Here is a 19,028-nt window from a genome sequence, read left to right on the forward strand (position 1 = left end):
TGGCTCATCCCTATTGCATAAAAATATATCGTTTGAAAAACTTCCAACCTCCTAGGAACTGCTCCATTTCTCTGCTCGCCTTTTATTGCAAAACTCCCTGAACACTTTTTCTATACTTGCTGTTTCAACTTTCTGTTCTCCCATTCCCCTTTAAGCCCTTTCGGTCAGGCATTTTCCCCATCATTCCTTCGAAACTATTCCTACTAAGGTCACCAGTAACTTCCATATTGCCATATCCAGTTAGCCTTTCTCAGTCCTCACCTTCCTAGACCTGTGGGCAGCATTTAACACAGTTGATCACTTTTCCATTATTCCCTCCTTCTTGATACTTTCATTCATGTGGCTTTTGGGACACCACCTCCTCTTGCTTTTCCTCCGACCTCTCTTCCTGTTCCTTCTTGGCTTCCTTCATTGGTTCTTCCTCTTCTCCAACCTCTTGATATTGGAGCAACCCAAGAGACCTCTCCTCCTCTCTATTTATACTTACTCCCTTGGTGAACTCTCCCAATCTCATGGCTACAAGGCCCATCCATAGGCAGAGGACTACCAGATTTCTACCTGTAGTCCAATCCATGCTTCTCAACTCTAGGCTCACACATCCAACTGCCTACTTGACATCACCATATGTATGTCTAATGGAGGTCTCAAATTCAACATGTCCAGAACAGCACATCTGATCTTCCCCCTCAAACTTGCTTCTCCCTCAGCCTTCCCCATCTGAGTTGATGAAGACTTCATTCTCCCAGTTGCTCAGGCCAAAAAACCTGGAGTCAACCTCGAGTCTTGTCTTTCATTACCTACATCCAACCTGTCTGCAAATCCCTTTGGTTCTACCTTCAAAATACATCCAGAATCTGACAACTTCTCACTCTTTCCACTGCTGTTACCCTGCTCCAGGCTGCCGTGATCTCTTCCCTGATGTGCTGCAGTAGCCACTCAGCTGGTCTTTCTGCTTCCCCTTGACCCCCTTGAGCTTAGGCTCAGTGCGGCAGCCAGAGTGGAACATAAATCACACAGTGTCATTCCCATGATCAAGTCTTCCAATGCCCACCACCCCCACCCCATTCCTAGCAGGAGCTAACCTTCCTACAGTGGCCTTATTGGACCCATGTCACCTGACCCTCCGTTGCCCCTCTGAATTCCTCTTCTACTCTCTTGCCCTTGCCCTCTCCATTCTAGCCATGTTGTCTCCTGAGTGTTCCCCACAGACTTTGGAGAGACTGTACCCTTTGTTTGAAATACCCTTCTTACAGATGCCCATGGAGTTAACTCTGTCACCTCCTTTATGTCTCTACTCACACATGCCCCAACCACCCTATTTAAAATTGTAACCCACTCCACCCGCATTCCCAGTGACCTGTATCCTGCTCCCCCATAACACTCATTGCCTTCTAATGCACTATAGTACATACTCGCACTGCCTTATTATTTTTTATTTAGTGTATCTCTTCTCCCTCTAGAATAAACATTCCCAGAGGCAGACGGTTTTCTTTTTATTTTATTCACTGATGTATCACAAAATTTTGGAATAATGCCTGAGATATGATAGGCACCTAATATTTGTAGAATGAATGGGTAAGTGAATGAATGGAGTGGTAAAGGGAGTCTAGACTTTGGAGTTAAACAGATCTGGTTTAAATATCAGGTCCATTATTTATTGGCTGTGTTTCATAACCTCTCTGAGCCCTGGTGTCTCCTGCATGAAATCACAATCCTGCCCTCCAGGCTCCTGTTAGAGGTTGGTGTTTGTTGACCTCTTTGCCGAGGGACACAGTGCACATGCATTCGATAAGCCATGGCTCTGTCATGAGTATTCAGGTATGGGGTGGGTGTGCCCTGTGAGCTGGTCTGGGCATGTGTTTTTCAGTGTGTGCCAGCGGGGCTCATTCCAGTGCACCCTCCACCCTTGCGCCTCCACCTGCACTGCCTATGGGGACCGGCATTACCGCACGTTTGATGGGCTCCCGTTTGACTTCGTGGGGGCATGCAAAGTGCACCTGGTCAAGGTGAGTTCCCGGATGTTTCTGTCCAGTTGGCTCCATGCACAGCTGTCAGGGCACTCTGGTGCTCTGGACTCCAGTTTGATGCAGAATTGGGTGATCGGGGATCTAAGCCCTGAGGTGGGGCTATCTAGAGACTGGAAGAAGTGCTGAGGCGCAAGCTCAGGGCTGGATGGAGCTCACCAGTCCTGAGATACCACACTGCCTGTCTGCTCACCGTTATAATCTTGCTCTGTTGGGTCCCAGTGCTTTTTTCTGTCTATAATAGCAAGAGCTAATGCTTTTTGAGCTTTATTATGTACCTAGGGGCATATTGAGCCATATTTTATGGATTATTTCACTTAAATATCACAGCAGCCTTACAAGGTAAAGTTTATGGATCCTATGTTATAGATGTAACAATTCAGGCTAAGGGAAGTTAGGTAACTTGCCCAAGGTCACACAGCAGTCAGTGGTAGAGCTGGGGTCAAGTTTGACCAAGAAATCTGACTGGAGAGTTGGTGTGCTTAAAGGAGTCACAGGTTATAATTTTCGGCTCACCTGGAGGAAGAAAACTGGTGATGTAGGGGGCGCAGTGAAGGCAGGATCCCTACCCCAGGAGGAATGGGCACTGATGTGGTGGAGGAGTGTCACCCGGGGGACCTTGGGTTTGCTAATAGCCTATCTCATCTTATAAGAGTAACATCAATAATAAAAATAACATATAATAATAACAATGACAAAACCTTTTATGGAAGGAATCCTACCTATAGGGCAGGCACTGTACTGGGGTCTTTCACATAATTGCAGTAACTCCACAAGATGAAGATAATTGACCTCATTTTATTTAAAAAGTTTTAAAGGTTAATGCAGTGTATATTAAAAACAAATATTCCCCTTCCCATTTCTTCTGTTCCTATCTCCTGTTGAATAACCACTCCAGTCAGGGATGAATCCTGCAAGAACATTTTTCTGTGAGACATGGACCCACGCACGCACACACACACTTTGTTTAGTTTATGTGAATAAGATTCTACAATGTGCTTTTTTCACTTAAGAGGATACCTCGGACTTGATTTCACATAGTTGGTACACGCTTTTTTCTTTTGAACAGCTGTGTAGAATTATACAGAAATAATGCCCTCAAGTTTGCTTTATTTTTTCCCCATCGATGGGCATTTAGGTTGTCTCCAATATTTAAATGCTGCAGTGAATACCTGTGTGGATGTATCCCCAGGTTCTTAGAAGTGGAATTGCTGTATAAAAAGCTACATACATTTAAAATATTCAATGCCAGCAAATTCCCCTTCAAAAAGCTTACACTAGCATCAAGGATGTATGTGAGACAGTGCCTCTTCCCCATACCCTATCAACACAATCATCCCTATTATATATTTATTAATACATTCATTCATCAGATATTTTGGGGAGTCACTACATGTTAAACACTGCACTAGGCATCCAAAACCAGAACAGCTTCAGAGAACAGAAGTCGCCCAAAGTCACACAGCTCAGCTAACACAAAGTAGAAGTGGACTGAAAGCCACTCCAGAGTGCGTGTTCCTCCACCTCTGTACCTCTTGGCAGGATCTCCTTTCTCCCTTGTTTTATTGGACTCACTTATTCTCTCCTCAGAGCACGTCAGATGTCAGCTTCTCTGTGATTGTAGAGAATGTGAACTGCTACAGCTCTGGCATGATCTGCAGGAAATTTATTTCCATCAACGTTGGGAACTCACTCATTGTCTTTGATGATGACTCCGGAAATCCTGTAAGGCTCAGTGCCTGTGAAGGTTGTGTAGACAATTTACAGGTTACCAGGGTTGGGGCAGAAGAGGGCTGAGGGCTGGCTTCCTTACCATAGCAGTTTCTCTTGGAGAGCCACTGAGTTAGGAGCCCAGACTGAATTCCTCTTGGCCAGGGTCAGGAACACAGAGGCCAATGTCAGGGTATGAGGGAGGCAGAGGCATTGGTGAGGGCCTGGCTGCAGGCATAGCTGACCTGGGCGCTAGGGGGCACGTGGGCTCAGGACTGACCATCTCTGTCCCTCTAGAGTCCCGAGAGCTTCCTGGATGATAAGCAGGAGGTCCACACATGGCGAGTGGGATTTTTTACACTGGTGCATTTCCCACGGGAGCACATCACCCTCTTGTGGGACCAGAGAACCACAGTGCACGTCCAGGCTGGGCCTCAGTGGCAGGTACTTACATGAGCAGTGACATTCTGCTCCTGCCTGGGGCTAAGCCAAGCCCTGGGTGTCCTTGGGTGAGCTGTACCCTCCCTGAGGAGCCAAGAAGAGCATGCCTCTGTTCTCTCCTCCGCCCTGCTCTGGGCCCCTTCTCCTCTGACATTGCTCCATCCCTCTTCAAACCGTGACCTCAGCAGTGGCTTCTAGGTCTATGATAGACTCCTGGGCTCATGGTGACCCCTCTGCCCATGGCTCACCTCTGGCAGGCCTGCAACTGACCATGGTGTCCTTTCTCCTTTCAGGGCCAGCTGGCGGGCCTCTGTGGGAACTTTGACTTAAAAACCATCAATGAGATGAGGACCCCGGAGAACCTAGAGCTAACTAACCCCCAGGAGTTTGGCAGCAGTTGGGCTGCAGTTGAGGTAAAGCCTCTCTTCCAGGCTGGCTTATGCCCCTCACTCAGATGGGCGCTGCCAGCACTGAACCCGGCCCAAGGTCAGGGAAGAGGGATGCTGGTGTGAGGTTTCTCCTGCAATGTTCTCTCAGCCTCTGACTGCATCCCTAGCCCTAGACTCTGTCCTATGGCCCAAAGATCATGCATAGTCTTGTCTCACAAATCCAGCTGCCCACCCTACCCTGGACCAAGTCCTGGTAGGGTGGTGGAGGGTTGGGAAGGTGATAAAGTCTGTCCCAGGAGAGATGGTCACTCATGATGATGCTTCCCAGTGCCTGGCACTAGGTCTGGCACAGAGAAGAGACCAAGAGAGACTGAGGTGGGTTGAGGCAATCAGGGAAGGCTTCCTGAAGGAGATGAGAGTGGTGCTGGCACTTAAAGGCTGGGCCATGCTTAAATAGATTAATATATCAGAGATAAGGTCTCTGAGAGGAAGGGCAACACTAGCAGAGATAGAAATGAGGGGGTCTGCCCAAAGGACAGTCTGCGAGATGTCTAACTGAGGCTGCCAATCTGTGAGCTGTGGGGGAAACAGCACTGAGTTGAGAGCAGGAGACCTGGGTTCTTGTCTTGGGTCATCCATTGACTTTCTGGGTGACCTTGAGTAAGTCCCATCTCTGCAATCCTCTGCAAAGAGAGGGGACTGAGCTAAGAGAGGGCTGATGAATAGATTTCACTTCATGTGACAACTCTGATTGGTCAAAAGAGACTGCTTGGGAGCTATGTTGAGAAACATCCAAGATCTGTGTCAAGCTTAGCTGGAAGGAGGACTGTGATCGATTATTTATGTCTGCCATAGGAGCAGCAGTGGAGAGTGGTGATATGAGTGTTACATATTTGCCTCTCCTGGACTTAGTGATCTTAATGCCCTGCTGGGAAGTACACGGAGATGAGCCTGTGTAGACTGGGGTAAGGGAAGCAGTCATGCATGGCCTGGAGTTCAACTGCTCCAGGTGGGGCAGGGCTGTTCCCACAGCCTCTGAAATCCTGAGGTGGGACAAGGGTTCCCACAGCCTCTGAAAAGTGCGCCCTAACACACCCCCATTTTAGAGAAGCTCAGTGGGTGACTAACCCTTGTTGTCCCCACACCGCCATATACATCATATTTCTCTCTTGCTAATGCCATTTGGCATACCATGGGGTTCTCCAGTGAAAATGTAGTCTAAGGAAGGAGATTCAGCAGACATCAGAAACATCTGTATTAGTTATCTACTGCTATGTAAAAATTTTGTGAGACTTAGTGGCATTAAACAACACACATGTATTATTTCAGTTTCTGTGGGCCAGGAGTCAGGACACGGCCTGACTTGGTTCCCTGCTTAGTGTCTCATAAGGCTGCAATCAAGGTGTCAGCCAGGGCTGGGCTCTCATCTGGAGGCTCCACTGGGGAAGGAACTGCATCCTCATCTGCTCACATGGTTGTTGATTACATTCAGCTCCTTGCAACTGTAGGACTGGGAGCTTCCATATTTTGGGCCGGCTTTTGGCCAGAGACCACCCTCAGCTCCAAGAGACCACTGACACTTCCATCCATGTGGGGTCCCCCAGCATGGCTGCTTGCTTCCTCACAGCCAGCAAGGGAGAGACGCCAGCAAGATGGGCTCTGGGATCTCATGTTGGGAATCGTGTGATCACATACACATGGCCACGTCCATCCCGTCACCTGGGCCATATTCTGTTGGTTTGAGGCAAGGTATAGGTCCCTTCTACACTCAAGGGGAGGAGATTTTACAAGGACATGAATATCAGGGGGCAAGGATCATGGCGGCCACCCTAAAATCTGTCTGTCATGTCAGGCAACAGGCATTTGGCAAGTAGGGAGATCAGCAGCCCTGCCTTTGCCCCTCAGTGCCCAGACACCCTCGATCCTCGGGATATGTGTGTCCTGAATCCTCTCCGAGAACCATTTGCCAAGAAGGAGTGCAGCATCCTGCTCAGTGAGGTGTTTGAGATCTGCCACCCTGTGGTGAGTGGACCCCAGCCTTGGCTCCTCCCGAGTGCCCCCTCCACTTTCCTGGGATCCCTTCAGCTCTCAGACTCCCCCATGTCTCAGAGGAGACAGCTCAGATCTCCAGGGAAGATCTGCCTCTGCCATTCCCGTGCCTCCAGCCAGCTCAGATGAGTCCGTCCTATTTCCCCAGATGACCAGGCACAGACAGCCAGGCAAACAGAGCTTGTGCCCTTTTCAAGCCCATCTTGATCTGGCCCTTCCTCCTTATCATGAAGTTCTTCTAAATGGTCGACCCAAAGCCCTCATGCTGAGGCACCACCTGTTGCCTGTTTTGCTTCAGTGCACACAGAGGAGGCTGGGGCTCAGCACTGCATGGCACCCTGCAGGCCTTGAAGGCTGCTGTCAGATTGGCCTTGGCTGTCTCTGGCCCTGGCTAGGCAGTTCAGGCTCTACTCCTGTTCAGCCACTCTTGGCTCCTGGATCAAACAGCCCAGACTAAGGTGAGAAGAGAGCTTAGTTCTCAAAAGTGGACATCTGCCTGGACCATGGAGTTCTCGCTTCCTTGTCCTTCTCCCTTCACACCTCGTGAGACAGGATAGCTCACCCTATCCCGTGGTCCCTTCATGTTGGTGCTGGTAGTCATCAGCTGAAAAGATGCAGATCTGACATTTGGGATCTGTCCTCTGACCTCTAACTTCTGACCTCCAGGTTGATGTCACTTGGTTTTACTCAAACTGCCTGACAGACACATGTGGCTGCAGCCGGGGTGGTGACTGTGAGTGCTTCTGTGCCAGCGTCTCCGCTTATGCCCACCAGTGTTGCCAGCATGGGGTGGCTGTTGACTGGCGAACCCCCCGCCTCTGCCGTGAGTGTCCCAGACAATCACCCGAGGGGACAGAGTAGAGTGTCACCTGTGGGCATGCCCTAGGGGTACTGGCAGTCTGTCTAGCATTTACTGAGTACTTAGAATGTACCAAGCACCAACTGCTTTGGGCATGTTATTCATTGAATTCTTACAACTACCCTCTGAAACAGGGCTATATATTTCCTATTTTACAGTTGAACAAACAGCCTAGAGAGAGATCAAGTAACATGCTCAAGGAGCCAGGGTTCATCCCTAGAGAGTCCAATGCGAACCCGAGCTCGTAGCCACTTTGTTAGAAGAGTCAGGAGCCTAGACCCAGAGCTACCACTCGCAAGCTATGTGACTTCAAACAACTCACCCAACCTCTCTGGGGCTCAATTTTCTTGTCTGAGAAACAGGAATAGACCTGCCCCCCAGGTTGACTCTGAGGACCAAACTGGGTGATGAATATAGAAGTCCTTTGTCAGCTGAGGTTTGCAGGTCCCATCAGAGGCAGCACAGATGATCAATTTATTCAGAGTAATGGTGGTCTGCAGATGCTTTTCATTGCACACCCCTATCAAGTAAAATCATTTTGTGCACATACATATGCGTACATAGATATGCATCCATAGATATACTCTTGATGTAAAATACGTAAACAGATTTAAAAATTAATATTTAAAAGATGAAAGAAAATATAAAGAAGGCTAAATTCTTCATTGATTATTTTTTATTTATTCCCATGCACCAAAGGATTTTCCTCGTGCAAGCACCTCACCTTGGGGTGCGATGGCCATTACACAGCCTTGCGCTCTGGGGTCAGACTGACTGAGTTTGGCCCCAAGCTCCACTGAGTTGGCCTGGGACATATTCCTCACACTCTGAGTCTCTTTGTCTGTAATAGAAGGGTGAAGATAACTGCTTCTACCTTGTAGGGTGCTGTGAGGTTTAAACAAGGCATTGCATGTACAGCACTTGGCACAGTGCCCTGTGCTAATGTGGGGGTTGTTGTCATTTTTTCATGGACACCCGGTACTGACATGTCCAGAGCCCTGAGGCCTGCAGGCAAGATGCCAAAGGAAGAAGGTGGAGCAGAAGGACACTTGCTGAGGGTCCACTGTGTGCCAGGCCTTGTGCCTATGTGCATTACTTCATTTAATATGCAAGACTAGGGGGAGGTGATTGAGGTGCTTACCTGGGGTACAAAGTTTCAGGGGGCACCAAAAATGCAGTAATCAAGAGAAATAATGTTTCAATATAATATTTCTGTAAAATAAAAATTGCTGTAAAAATACTGTGATGAACAAACTATCAAAGGATCAGTAGTATTAATGTTTCCTTTTGTCTCAGTCTCTACTCCGGCTCAGTGGGAGACTGTTAATGATCTTGTCTTTATTTTTAAATTGTAATATTTTATTTATCATGGATATTTTTGCATTAATTTTGATGTTTTAAAAATATTGCATTAAAATAGTATTTATCTTGATTACTGAGATTTTTGGTAGCCCCTTAAATTTCACATCCAAGATGAGCACTTTGCCTTACCCTGGTCCAGGCCCTGGCAGGGCCATTGGGCAGATGTACGTAGCGGTCCCACCTTAGAGGAGGGCACTAAATTTCACTGACGTTAAGTAATTTGGTCCAGTATGCACAGCTGATGAGTGAGGGAGGTGGGATTTGAACTCAGGTCTGACTCTAGAGAGCTGGCTTTTTAATGACTCTTCTCGGCTACCACACCTTGACTGGGTACACCCTGGAAACCAGAAACTTGGAGATTTTCTAATTTTCTGGTTCAGCCTTCTGAGTCTGCAGATGGAGAGAGAGGCAGGCACGTGCCCCTAGCCACATGGCGGGCCTGTCTCCTGACTCCTAGTGTTCTTTCTGGAGGGTGACCCCAGATGCATTGACCTTGTGGTCTGGGGTGTGCAGTGAGTCGGTGGCTCTCTTCAGACCATGCCTATGTGTGAAGCATGCTGCTCCTAAGCTTTATCCCAGATCTATCCGCCTGGCTCCTCATGGCTTTGCTGCTGGCTTTAGGGGTCTCCTGCAAGGTCCCAGGCACACCTCAGTGGACTGAGAATCTGCAGCTGAGGGTCTAGGGGAACAGGGTGTGGTGCTGGGGATGACCACTAGAGGGCAAGCTGAGCTCACGCTTGCGGGAGCTTCTCAGCTCGGCTGGTGGAAGCGCCTCTGCAGTGCAAGGGGCTTGAAGAAGACGGGGATGCTGGGGGCTCCCGGTCCCCTTCCCACGGAAGGCCCTTGGAAGACCAGCCTCCATCTTGTGCTTGCATTCCTCTGGGGGCCTTCCGCAACATTTCTGATTAAAACTCCCACCCTTTGGTTCTAATCCTGCTCTTTGGCGCCACACAAAATACACCCGCTTCTTTTCAACATTCATTCGTTTGTTCATTTACTTGACACATCGCTGAGGTGCCTACTGTGTGCCAGTTTTTGAGCCTCGTGCTGTTGGCCCAGAGAGGAGCCATTCTATTTCCTCCACTTAAGACATCTGCATCCATGACCATTCCCAAATCTTGACATGTGGGAGGCAGGCCAGGCCCAGCACTTGGGGAAGAAGGGAGGCTGGGATGCTGGGAGCCTTGGCTCTGTCTGTCTGTTCCAGGCTCTGGGCTGGCTCTCAGGAAGTTCCTGTTCTCTCTTTTTCAGCGTATGACTGTGACTTCTTTAACAAAGGTAAGCCCCTCCTCCCCACGCAGAGTCTCAGGGGCTCAGGCACTGCCAGCCCTGTCCTGACGCCACACAGCATCAGCCATCCTGAGGCGCTGCTGGCCCTGGAAGAGCCGTGACCCAGACTGGGAGGGCCCCCATCATGCAGAGAGAGCCCTGACAGTGAAGGGCCCAGGGGTGTCCTGCACCTCTATCCTCAGCAGTTCCTGCAGCCCCTGTCCGGGGCCCAGGCAGGCCAGCTCCCGGGGACTATGCTCGGCAGGGCAGCCCCACCAGGAAGGAAAAACCCCATTCTCACTGATGCGCCAGCTCCTCCGCCTTCATAATCTAGCTCATCAGGCCCACAGAACATCACCTTGGGTTCCCCGAAGATTAGCTTTTGGCAAAAGCAGACACAAACTGCCCTTTCTGACTATGGGTGGAACAAAACATGTGGCCTGCCACATTCATCTTCAAACTCAGCCAAGGTCACAGGGTTCCGGGAGATGCTCTGACATTTAGATTAACGAGGGTGAAAACACAGGTCATAACCAAAGACCCAGGGGAGGTTAATGTCCAGTTCAGAGCCAATTCATCAATTTAATCACTGGGATTGGGTGGGTGGGGGTAGAGAAGGGCTGCCCAGGAGTAGTTTTTAGCACCGAACTTCATCCAGTTGGGCCAGGGTCAGACCTTGGCAGAGTGAGATGCTCATCTGGTCCTCAGTGCTGTTCGCCTTTGACTTCCAATCCCCCACCCTCCTCCAGGGACTGTGCTGCCAGGAGCAGGCCTATGTGGGCAGAGGCCCAGAGTTTTTGTCCTCAGTTGCCTGCATTATCAGATTTTGGCTTGACTGTGGTGGGTGAAGTGGAAGGGAGAGACTGGAGACAGGATACCATCTGGGGGCCTGCGAGATGACGGCCAGACCAGGGTGTAGCATGAGCATCCGCAGGACTGCAGTTCTGCCAAAATGCTAGTCCCCAGGGGCTCTTGACAGCCCCAGACCTTCAACTGGTAAAGGAATGAGCCTGCAATGGGGGAACTGTGGTCCCTGGGACAGACAGGATCTGTCTGACATCAGGCAAGACATTTCAGCAAGATGGAGCTGTTTCGTTTTCTCTCTTCCATGGCATTTTGGGTGGCAGTAACTGGCAAAGGACAAGCTGTTTCTAGCATCTTCCACCTACCCACCCACCCACTCACCCATCCTTGCTCCGTTCTACTAGCATTTGCTCTGGTCCAGGCCCGCCAGGTGTTGGGAAGTCAGTGGTCCCTGAGTCCTGCCGCAGCGGTGTGCGGAGCAGGCTCACGCCGCCTCTCTAGCACCTATTGTGTTTCTAACTCCACATTCAGTTGGTAGTTTCCAGTTGACCCCTGGTGGGAGTGTTTACGCCATGGAAATCCACAAGCCCTACAAACCACTTTTTTTTGTTTGAGATCTCATTGTTAGCCATTTGCCAGCACAGCCAGCACTGCTTGTCTCCTATCTAGTGGGAGTGACAGATGTGGGCCTCCCATCCAGATCCTCATCCGAAGAGCTGTAACTGGTGTGTGCCATGCTCCAAGAGCTGGTGGGGCACAGAGGAGGAGGGACAACATTTGCATGTGGCAGGAGAGGGTGCAGGGAGAGCTTCACAAGGAGGTGACATTTGAGCTGGGCCCCAGAGGTTGAGTAGGCGTTTGCCAGGCACAAAACGGGGAGGACTACTCTGAGTGGGTGGAACGGTGTGATGAGATGTGAGCTGGGAAATAACACCACTGCTCCTTCCAGGAAGAGCAAGAGAAGTTCAGCATGGCAGGAGCCAGGGCGTGGGGGGAGTGGGGGAGGTGGGCAGGGGCTGAGGGCTGAAGGGCTTCTGAATTCAAGCTGGGCTCTTTAGATTCTGTCCTGAGGGCCATGGAGACCCACTGGTGCATCCCACCAGGGGGCGTGGCTGGGAGGGCAGCTCAGCAGCCGTGGGGAGGAGGCATTGGAGGGCAGGGGCACAGCAGAGGCAGGAAGATCCTTACAACGTGATTGTCCAGGAAGCCCATGCTCTGTGCCAACCTATACTGACAACCACAGGAATTCTAAAGACTCAACAGTGACATGTGTTTGAAATAATTAGATAAACACTAACAGGTTTATCGTCCCTCAGGCCTGGGGTGGGCAGAAACCGGGTCTGACGTCTTCTTCCAGAGGGGACCTTGAATAGAGCAGTGGCTGTAATGGTGAAGTTTCAGGCAGTGGGAAGGCTGTGGAGAGACATTGGGGTGCCCAGGTGCTCCCTGTGGGTGCCTTCTTCCTTGGCTCCCTGTGAAGTGACTCAGGCACTGTGCAGTGGGTCTGTTCCTTTCAGGGGCTGGCAGCCTGGGAATCCTGTCCCTTCCTTCTCGGGGTCATCAAGGTCCCTGAGATCTAGGATGAAGGACATCATCAAGAGTTCCTCCTTGGTAGCTTGCCCTCCCACCCCACTGCTGCCAAGGGGTGGGGCAGGAGGTATGGGAGGTGGGCAGGCCATGGGGGCCAGGTTGCTGATGGGGCCTCTTCTCTCCAGTGCTAGGTAAGGGCCCCTATCAGCTATCCAGCTTGGCAGCCGGTGGTGCTCTGGTGGGCATGAAGGCGGTGGGCGATGACATAGTCCTAGTGAGGACAGAGGATGTGGCGCCAGCAGACATTGTGAGCTTCCTGCTGACAGCTGCTCTGTACAAGGCCAAGGCCCATGGTAAGGCCCATCCCAGTCCCACTCCAGCTCTTCTGGGAGGCAGGAGGGTGCTGGAGGAGGGGAGGGTGCTGAGGCCCTAAGTATCTGTAGTGGCCGGAGAAATGGGGGCTCTGACAAGTGCCCCTCTCCCAGTTGAGATGGTGCTTCTGGGTCAGCTTCTTCTCCTCTGCAGAGATGCTCTCCATCTGCTCCCCTAACCGCCAGGGCAGCCAAGGCCCAGGTGTGCCTCTGTACCTTGCTGTATGCAATAGCTGTGTTCCAGAAAAGCCAAGCGGCAGCTCTCCCTCTTCATGCTCCTCCTCCTCCTTCCTCTCTTCCTATCTCACCCTCCCTCCCTCTCTCCCTTCTTCCCTCCTCTCTTCCCTTTCTCCCTCTACCTCTCTTCTTGCCTCCCACCCTTTCACTGAGCCCTAATCCCATGCCAAGCACAGAGCCAGGTACTGGGAAATCAGGGATACAAGAGACAAGGTCCCTGCCCATCAGAAGCCCACAGTCCCATCGAGGAGACAGACGTGCCCAAAGGCAGAACACTGGGGAGGGGCCCCCAACTCAGTCTTAGAGTCAGGAGAGGCTTGTTAAAATAGAGGATGTTCCCCTGAGAGTAAGAAGGAGTCAGGAAGGGAAACTTCTTTCTTACTTAGTAAGCTAAGCTCAGGATTTGGGACTTTATCCTGAGGGCAATGGGGAGCCATGGAAGGGCTTTGTGGAGGGGAAGGGACGTCCTGGCTCCTGCCCAGCCCCAGGCACGGCCAACATCCCTAGTATAGGTGATGTTCACGGTGGTGTGAGCCTGGGTGAGGTAGGTGGTACCTGGCAGAATCACGTAGCTGCACAAGGAGGCCTGGGAGTGAGGAGTCAGGCACTGGGCCGCAGGACAGCTAGAAGCACCACCCCCAAAGACAGCACTTCCTCCCTAAACATTTCTTATCCCCAGATCCGTGCATTCCTGCCTGACGAAGGGTGTCTCACCACCTTCCAGATGTGGCAGGCCATCTGCTTAGTGAGGCTTTTCTGTTCTCCATCCAGTATTTTAATCTAGTAGGTAATGTGTAGTCCAGAGGGGGTGTTGCCTTTCCACTAGGTTTATGGGCATGCTAAGCAGAACCCCGGAGTCACCTGGCCTTAAAGAACGTCACTGGGGGCAGGATGCCAGAGGGGCTCCAGTCCAGGCTCCGTCTCAGAGTCAGGCCTGGGTCTCATGGGCCCAGTGGGGACCCAAGCTCCTCCCTCTCCCTTCCCATACTGCTTCTCCTGGGCTGTGCCCAGGGTCCTGGGCAGCCAAGGAAAGGTGCCTTCCAGGTGGGACCTAGGGTGGCTGCATGGAGGAGGTGTCCCTTGAGTTGGGCCTTAAAGGATGGGAAAGATGGTTATGCGAAGAAGTGGAGAGCAGGAAACATCACAGAGGGGAGGACTCAGCATTCACTGAGGCCCAGGCTTCCCGCTCTGGGGAGTCACCACCACAGCCTGACACAGGTCACCGGGGTGCTAGTGTTACCTGAAGATTTTTGTGGTGGGGAGGTTACTTATTTATTAATAATCATACGTTGCCCTTCTGTAGGACTTCTCATGTGCCGGCACTGTTGTAAGCGCTTCATGTATAGCAACTCATTTAATCCTCATGACAATCTTAGGAGGTAGGGACTATTATTTTCCCAATCTACAGATGAGGGAACTGAGGCCCAGAGAGATTAGGTGATTTACCCAAGGGTGCAGTGCTTGTTAGTGACAGGCGCCAGCCGTTTGGCTCCAGAGTCTTTCATTCAAACTCCTCTGCCATGCTGCCTTCCAAACCGAGGCATTAAACAAGAAATACAGAGGATGGCAGGCGAAGTCACTCGAATATTTACAGTACAGCCCCAGACTCTGCATCTCAAGGTCTCTGCCCTGTTAGGAGGACTGCAGGGAAAACAGTGGAGAAGCCTTGATCTGGGCCAACCCCGCCTTCTTGAAGGAGGAAGCCAAGGCCCAGGGAGGAGAAGTGACTTGCCTGAGGTCACGCATCCGGTGGAGCGGGCTGGGGCTGGGACTCAGTGCCCTACCATGCTGGGCTGCCCATGCCCACGCCTGCATCCCATGGGTGGGGCCAGCCGTGTGGTGGTGAAGATAGCTGGGCTCTGGTCTCAGCCTGCCTGCATCCAGCCCTGTCTCCCTCATCCGCCGTCAGTGTGACTCTGGGCCTCTCTTCCCTCCTCTGTAAAATGGGAATTGTAATATCACCACCTTTTAACCTCTCATAGAAATTTATTCTGTCTCCACCCCACAGCCCCCAGGATGGTGAGCTCCATGAGGGCAAGAATTTTCATCATTTTGCTCCCTATTGTGGCCTCAGTGCCTAGAACAGGGCCTGGCCCACAGCAGGCACTCAGTAAATATTTGCTGCTGAATGAAGATATTTTTCACTTCACAGGGTTCTCGTAGGAATTTCATAACCTGCAGGTAACCAGCTTGCTTAGCACAGTGCCTGGCATGTAGTGAGTCATGTGTAAACAGCAGCTGTGATTATTAACATGAATAATGAAGCCAGTCTCCGTTACCTGCCATCTTCTCACAGCTTCCCAGGGAGGTGTGACAGGGACACTATCGTCCCTCCTGGGGACACAGGGGACACATGGAAGGGGCTGAAGATGCACCCACCCAGCACCAGGCTGTGCCAGGCGCTTCACACACACCTCGTTGATGATCCCTCCAACAGCCCAGGCATGAATGCGCTTGCCCACATCACAGCCAGGGTGGTGAGCTGGGATTCCCGCCCCTGCTCACTCCCTGTGCCTGCTTGTGGATTTGGGACTTGAGGAGACCCATAAGGCCCTGGGCAGGGGAAACTGCCCACTAGGCATAGAGCCCCCATGCCCTAGAACTGGGCAGTTATGGAGACCAGAATGAGAGGACAGAGATAAGCTTTGGGTCTCTGGGCAAGCTCCTTTCTCTCTCTCTCTGGGACCCTCTCCCTATCTATGAGTTGGATGAAGGGCTGCCAATGCTGGCCCTGTGGGATTCTGTGAGGAGCAGGACCAAGCTGGGGACCCTATAGCCTGGCAAATCACCAACCTTCAGTGTGCCCCACATGTCTAATGCAATGCAACCCCATCAGGGCAGTTGCCTCTATTGTATTCACTGATGGATCCTGGGTATCTAGAATAGTGCCTGGTACACTGAGGGCACTCAAACATGTTTGCAGAAGGAGGGAAGAATGGAAAGAGGGATGCAAAGGGGAGGGAAGGAGATAGTTCAGTTACCTTCCCGAGGCTCAGCAGCTGGGGGGTCTCTAAGCCTCTGCTCGCCCTCAGGCGAGATGGTGTGAGGGGCAGCTGGCAGGCAGAGTAGGTGGGCTGGGGGCTGGTGTAGGGGGCAGGGCCTGCTGGTCTGCAGGCGTGCTGCCATCCAGACTCGCTGAGAGAGCAGATGTGTGCCAGGATGCTGTTCCCACAGCCCACCAGTCTGGACCTCTGCCTGTACTGACCCTCCCCATGTGGTTCTCTGCAGATCCAGATGTGGTGTCCCTGGAGGCAGCAGACAGACCCAACTTCTTCCTTCACGTCACAGCCAACGGGTCTCTGGAGCTGGCTAAGTGGCAGGGCCGTGACACCTTCCAACAGCATGCCTCCTTCTTGCTGCACCGGGGGACACGGCAGGCAGGCCTGGTGGCCCTGGAGTCCCTGGCCAAGCCCAGCTCCTTCCTCTATGCGTCGGGCCCGGTGCTGGCCCTGCGGCTGTATGAACACACAGAGGTGTTCCGCCGGGGCACACTCTTCCGCCTTCTGGGTAGGCGACCCCCTGCCATTACCCTCGGCCCTTTGGCCCTCTCAGTCCACTGCTCTTCCCACCCTGTCCCCACTTCACCCTTCCAATTACCCCTAAGAAGCAGAATCCTCCTTCTCCTGGCACAGGGGGCCACATGGGTGCCACCCTGAGATGAGAGGTGGCCCAGCCTCCATGTTGACAGCTTAGGGAGCCACGGACAGTGTGCTTGGGGTCCAGCCAATTTCCTGGGTCCTGCCTTCTGCCACAGGCCAATTACACTGTCTAAAAATATAGCAGCCTTTGTGGAAGTGAGGGGAGGTGTGATCCTGGCTGCAGCATGCATAGCCGCTGGCTCAGTTTTCTTGCTGATGAGGTCACATGTCTGCCCCATGAGTTCAAGGACTGCACAAGGGGGATAGGTCTGGGGGCCAGCAACCTCGTCTCTCAATGGAAGGCCCAAGCCCCTGGACAGGGATGGGGCAACTCCCCGACCTTCCACCAATGCCAAGGGGGTCCAGGGCCTGCCCTGCCAGGTGTGTCTGTCCCCAAAATATTGTTCTCTGCCTAAACCCTGGAGAAGGCGATCATAATTTCTTCACTGTTTTCTCTGTCTTGCATGGGGCTTGGGGGTACCTGTGTCTGTGGGTGGATCCATTTGCATGTACACATGTGTAAATGTGTCTTCAGCCAGCCTCCTTATTTCATCACCAACCCCACCCAAGCCAGGGCTGGGTGAGCTCATTCTTCCCTTCAGCGGTCAGTTATCGAGTCTGCCCTTAAACTTGACATGGGACAGATTTATCACTGGCCATGATGACAAGACTTGCTCATGATGGGAGTATTTGTGTCCCTCTCCAGAAGACACTGGGGCAGAGTGGCATGAGCCCAGGCTTTGAAGCTGGACAGCCTTGAGTTCAAATCCTGACCCTGGTCCTAGACCCTTGGAGGAGAACCCTCATCTCCTTGACTTGGTTTCTTCACCTGTGGAATGGGGATATTTGTCTCGGAAGTGTGCTGTGAGGACTGGCTGTGTCTCGCGGGCTTTGCCCTGTGCTGGCACATAGTAGGTGCTCCCCAAATGTAAGTTAGACTTTTGGAAAAGCAGGTTTCTTTACAGCTGGCAGCAGTGTTCAGGTTAGGGCGTCTGGAGGAGCTGCCGGTGGGGGCTGCTCCCTGGAGCCTGCTTCGGAGCCTACCCACACCTCCCTGTTCAGGCTGTGTGTTCAGAAACTGGTCACTTGTGCCGAGGTAGCCTGGGGTCTACTTGTCTGCCTCCAAGCCCCCCATAGGCTGCAGACTTTTCCCTCATTTGTCAAGGTGCTAGCCACAGGGCCTCTTTTGAGAACATCTCCTCTGAAAACCTTTCACTTTCTCAGCATCATCTGTGCTTGGGTTTCCTCTTCTCTAAAGTGGGGGTAATAATAGCGCCTACTTCCTAGGACGATGATGAGGTTGAATGAGTAAATCCCTGTGAGATATTTTGGGTAGCGCCCAGTGCTGTTTAAGAGTTAGCCCAGCCGCCAGGGCAGTGAGGGTGGTGCTCACACGACCTGCACTCTCAAGCCCTTCAGGGGCCCTCTGGGAACAGAGATGGCTGAGTCTGGGGAATAACACCTCCCTTGCAAGCTCTCTGGGGCTAGGTGCCCAGGAACGCCTTGGGCTAGAGGGGAAGGGATCCCCCAGTGCCTCCCCTCACCCCGCAAAGGAGAGCCTCTTGCCTCCATGGAGGTCTGCAATAGCCCTGCTAGAGACAAGGCAAGGAGGAGGTTACTGTGTCCTGGGATGCAGGGCAAGCCTGAGCACCAGGGTCCCAGAGGGGCAGGGTGGGTGGCAGGGCATCCCAAGGGAGAAATCAGGGGTCCAGGCCTCTTCTTCGGTCACCCTTTGAAGCCTCATTCCAACTGCCGGGGCCAGAGCTTCCCTGTCCTCAGTCCTTCCCTGTCCTCAGTCCTTCCCTGTCCTCAGTCCTGCATTCAGCTCCCAGAGCCCCATCCCCAGGATCCCCCAGGCACTCACCCCAACCACCATGAACGCAGTTTCTCCTTAGCATGGTTTTTTCCCCATTTGCTTTCCCTGCATGGGTCCATTTGTCCCCTCCACAGGATGGGGGGCAGGGCTGAGCTCTGGGACTCCCTCTGTGTCTTCACCTGACCCAGAGTTGCTGCCCCATCTCACTTTCTAGATGCCAAGCCCTCTGGGGCTGCCTACCCCATCTGCGAGTGGCGCTACGATGCCTGTGCCAGCCCCTGCTTCCAAACCTGCCGGGACCCACGGGCAGCCAGCTGCCGGGACGTACCCAGGTGAGATGCCAGGGGCTGTGGGCATGGAGCCAAGGTGTGTGCACCAGTGTGTGTGTGCACTCACATACACTTGTGTATGAGTGTGGCATATGTTGAGTGTATGGGGATGTGTGTACCACGGTAACTGTGTCTTTCCGTATATGCACATATGTCAGCATATGTGAGTATCTATTTGTGCATGATGTGCATGCAGCAGA

The 19,028-nt window shown here is 52.2% G+C and overlaps 1 protein-coding gene across 1 annotated transcript in view; it reads left to right on the forward strand.

Annotated features, from left to right (window-relative positions):
- The window catches only part of OTOG (otogelin), a 100,297-nt gene that overhangs the window by 42,739 nt on the left and 38,530 nt on the right, over positions 1 to 19,028 (forward strand). Inside the window, exons 25-34 of the mRNA XM_063711028.1 lie at positions 1,868 to 2,006; positions 3,615 to 3,749; positions 4,032 to 4,178; positions 4,469 to 4,588; positions 6,470 to 6,586; positions 7,280 to 7,436; positions 10,086 to 10,112; positions 12,623 to 12,790; positions 16,274 to 16,552; positions 18,714 to 18,831. Of these exons, the coding sequence (XP_063567098.1) occupies positions 1,868 to 2,006; positions 3,615 to 3,749; positions 4,032 to 4,178; positions 4,469 to 4,588; positions 6,470 to 6,586; positions 7,280 to 7,436; positions 10,086 to 10,112; positions 12,623 to 12,790; positions 16,274 to 16,552; positions 18,714 to 18,831 (1,407 nt within the window). The remainder of the gene's footprint in view (positions 1 to 1,867; positions 2,007 to 3,614; positions 3,750 to 4,031; positions 4,179 to 4,468; positions 4,589 to 6,469; positions 6,587 to 7,279; positions 7,437 to 10,085; positions 10,113 to 12,622; positions 12,791 to 16,273; positions 16,553 to 18,713; positions 18,832 to 19,028) is intronic.

The sequence above is a fragment of the Gorilla gorilla genome, chromosome 9 (genome assembly GCF_029281585.2).
Source record: "Gorilla gorilla gorilla isolate KB3781 chromosome 9, NHGRI_mGorGor1-v2.1_pri, whole genome shotgun sequence".
Taxonomy (NCBI): domain Eukaryota; kingdom Metazoa; phylum Chordata; class Mammalia; order Primates; family Hominidae; genus Gorilla; species Gorilla gorilla.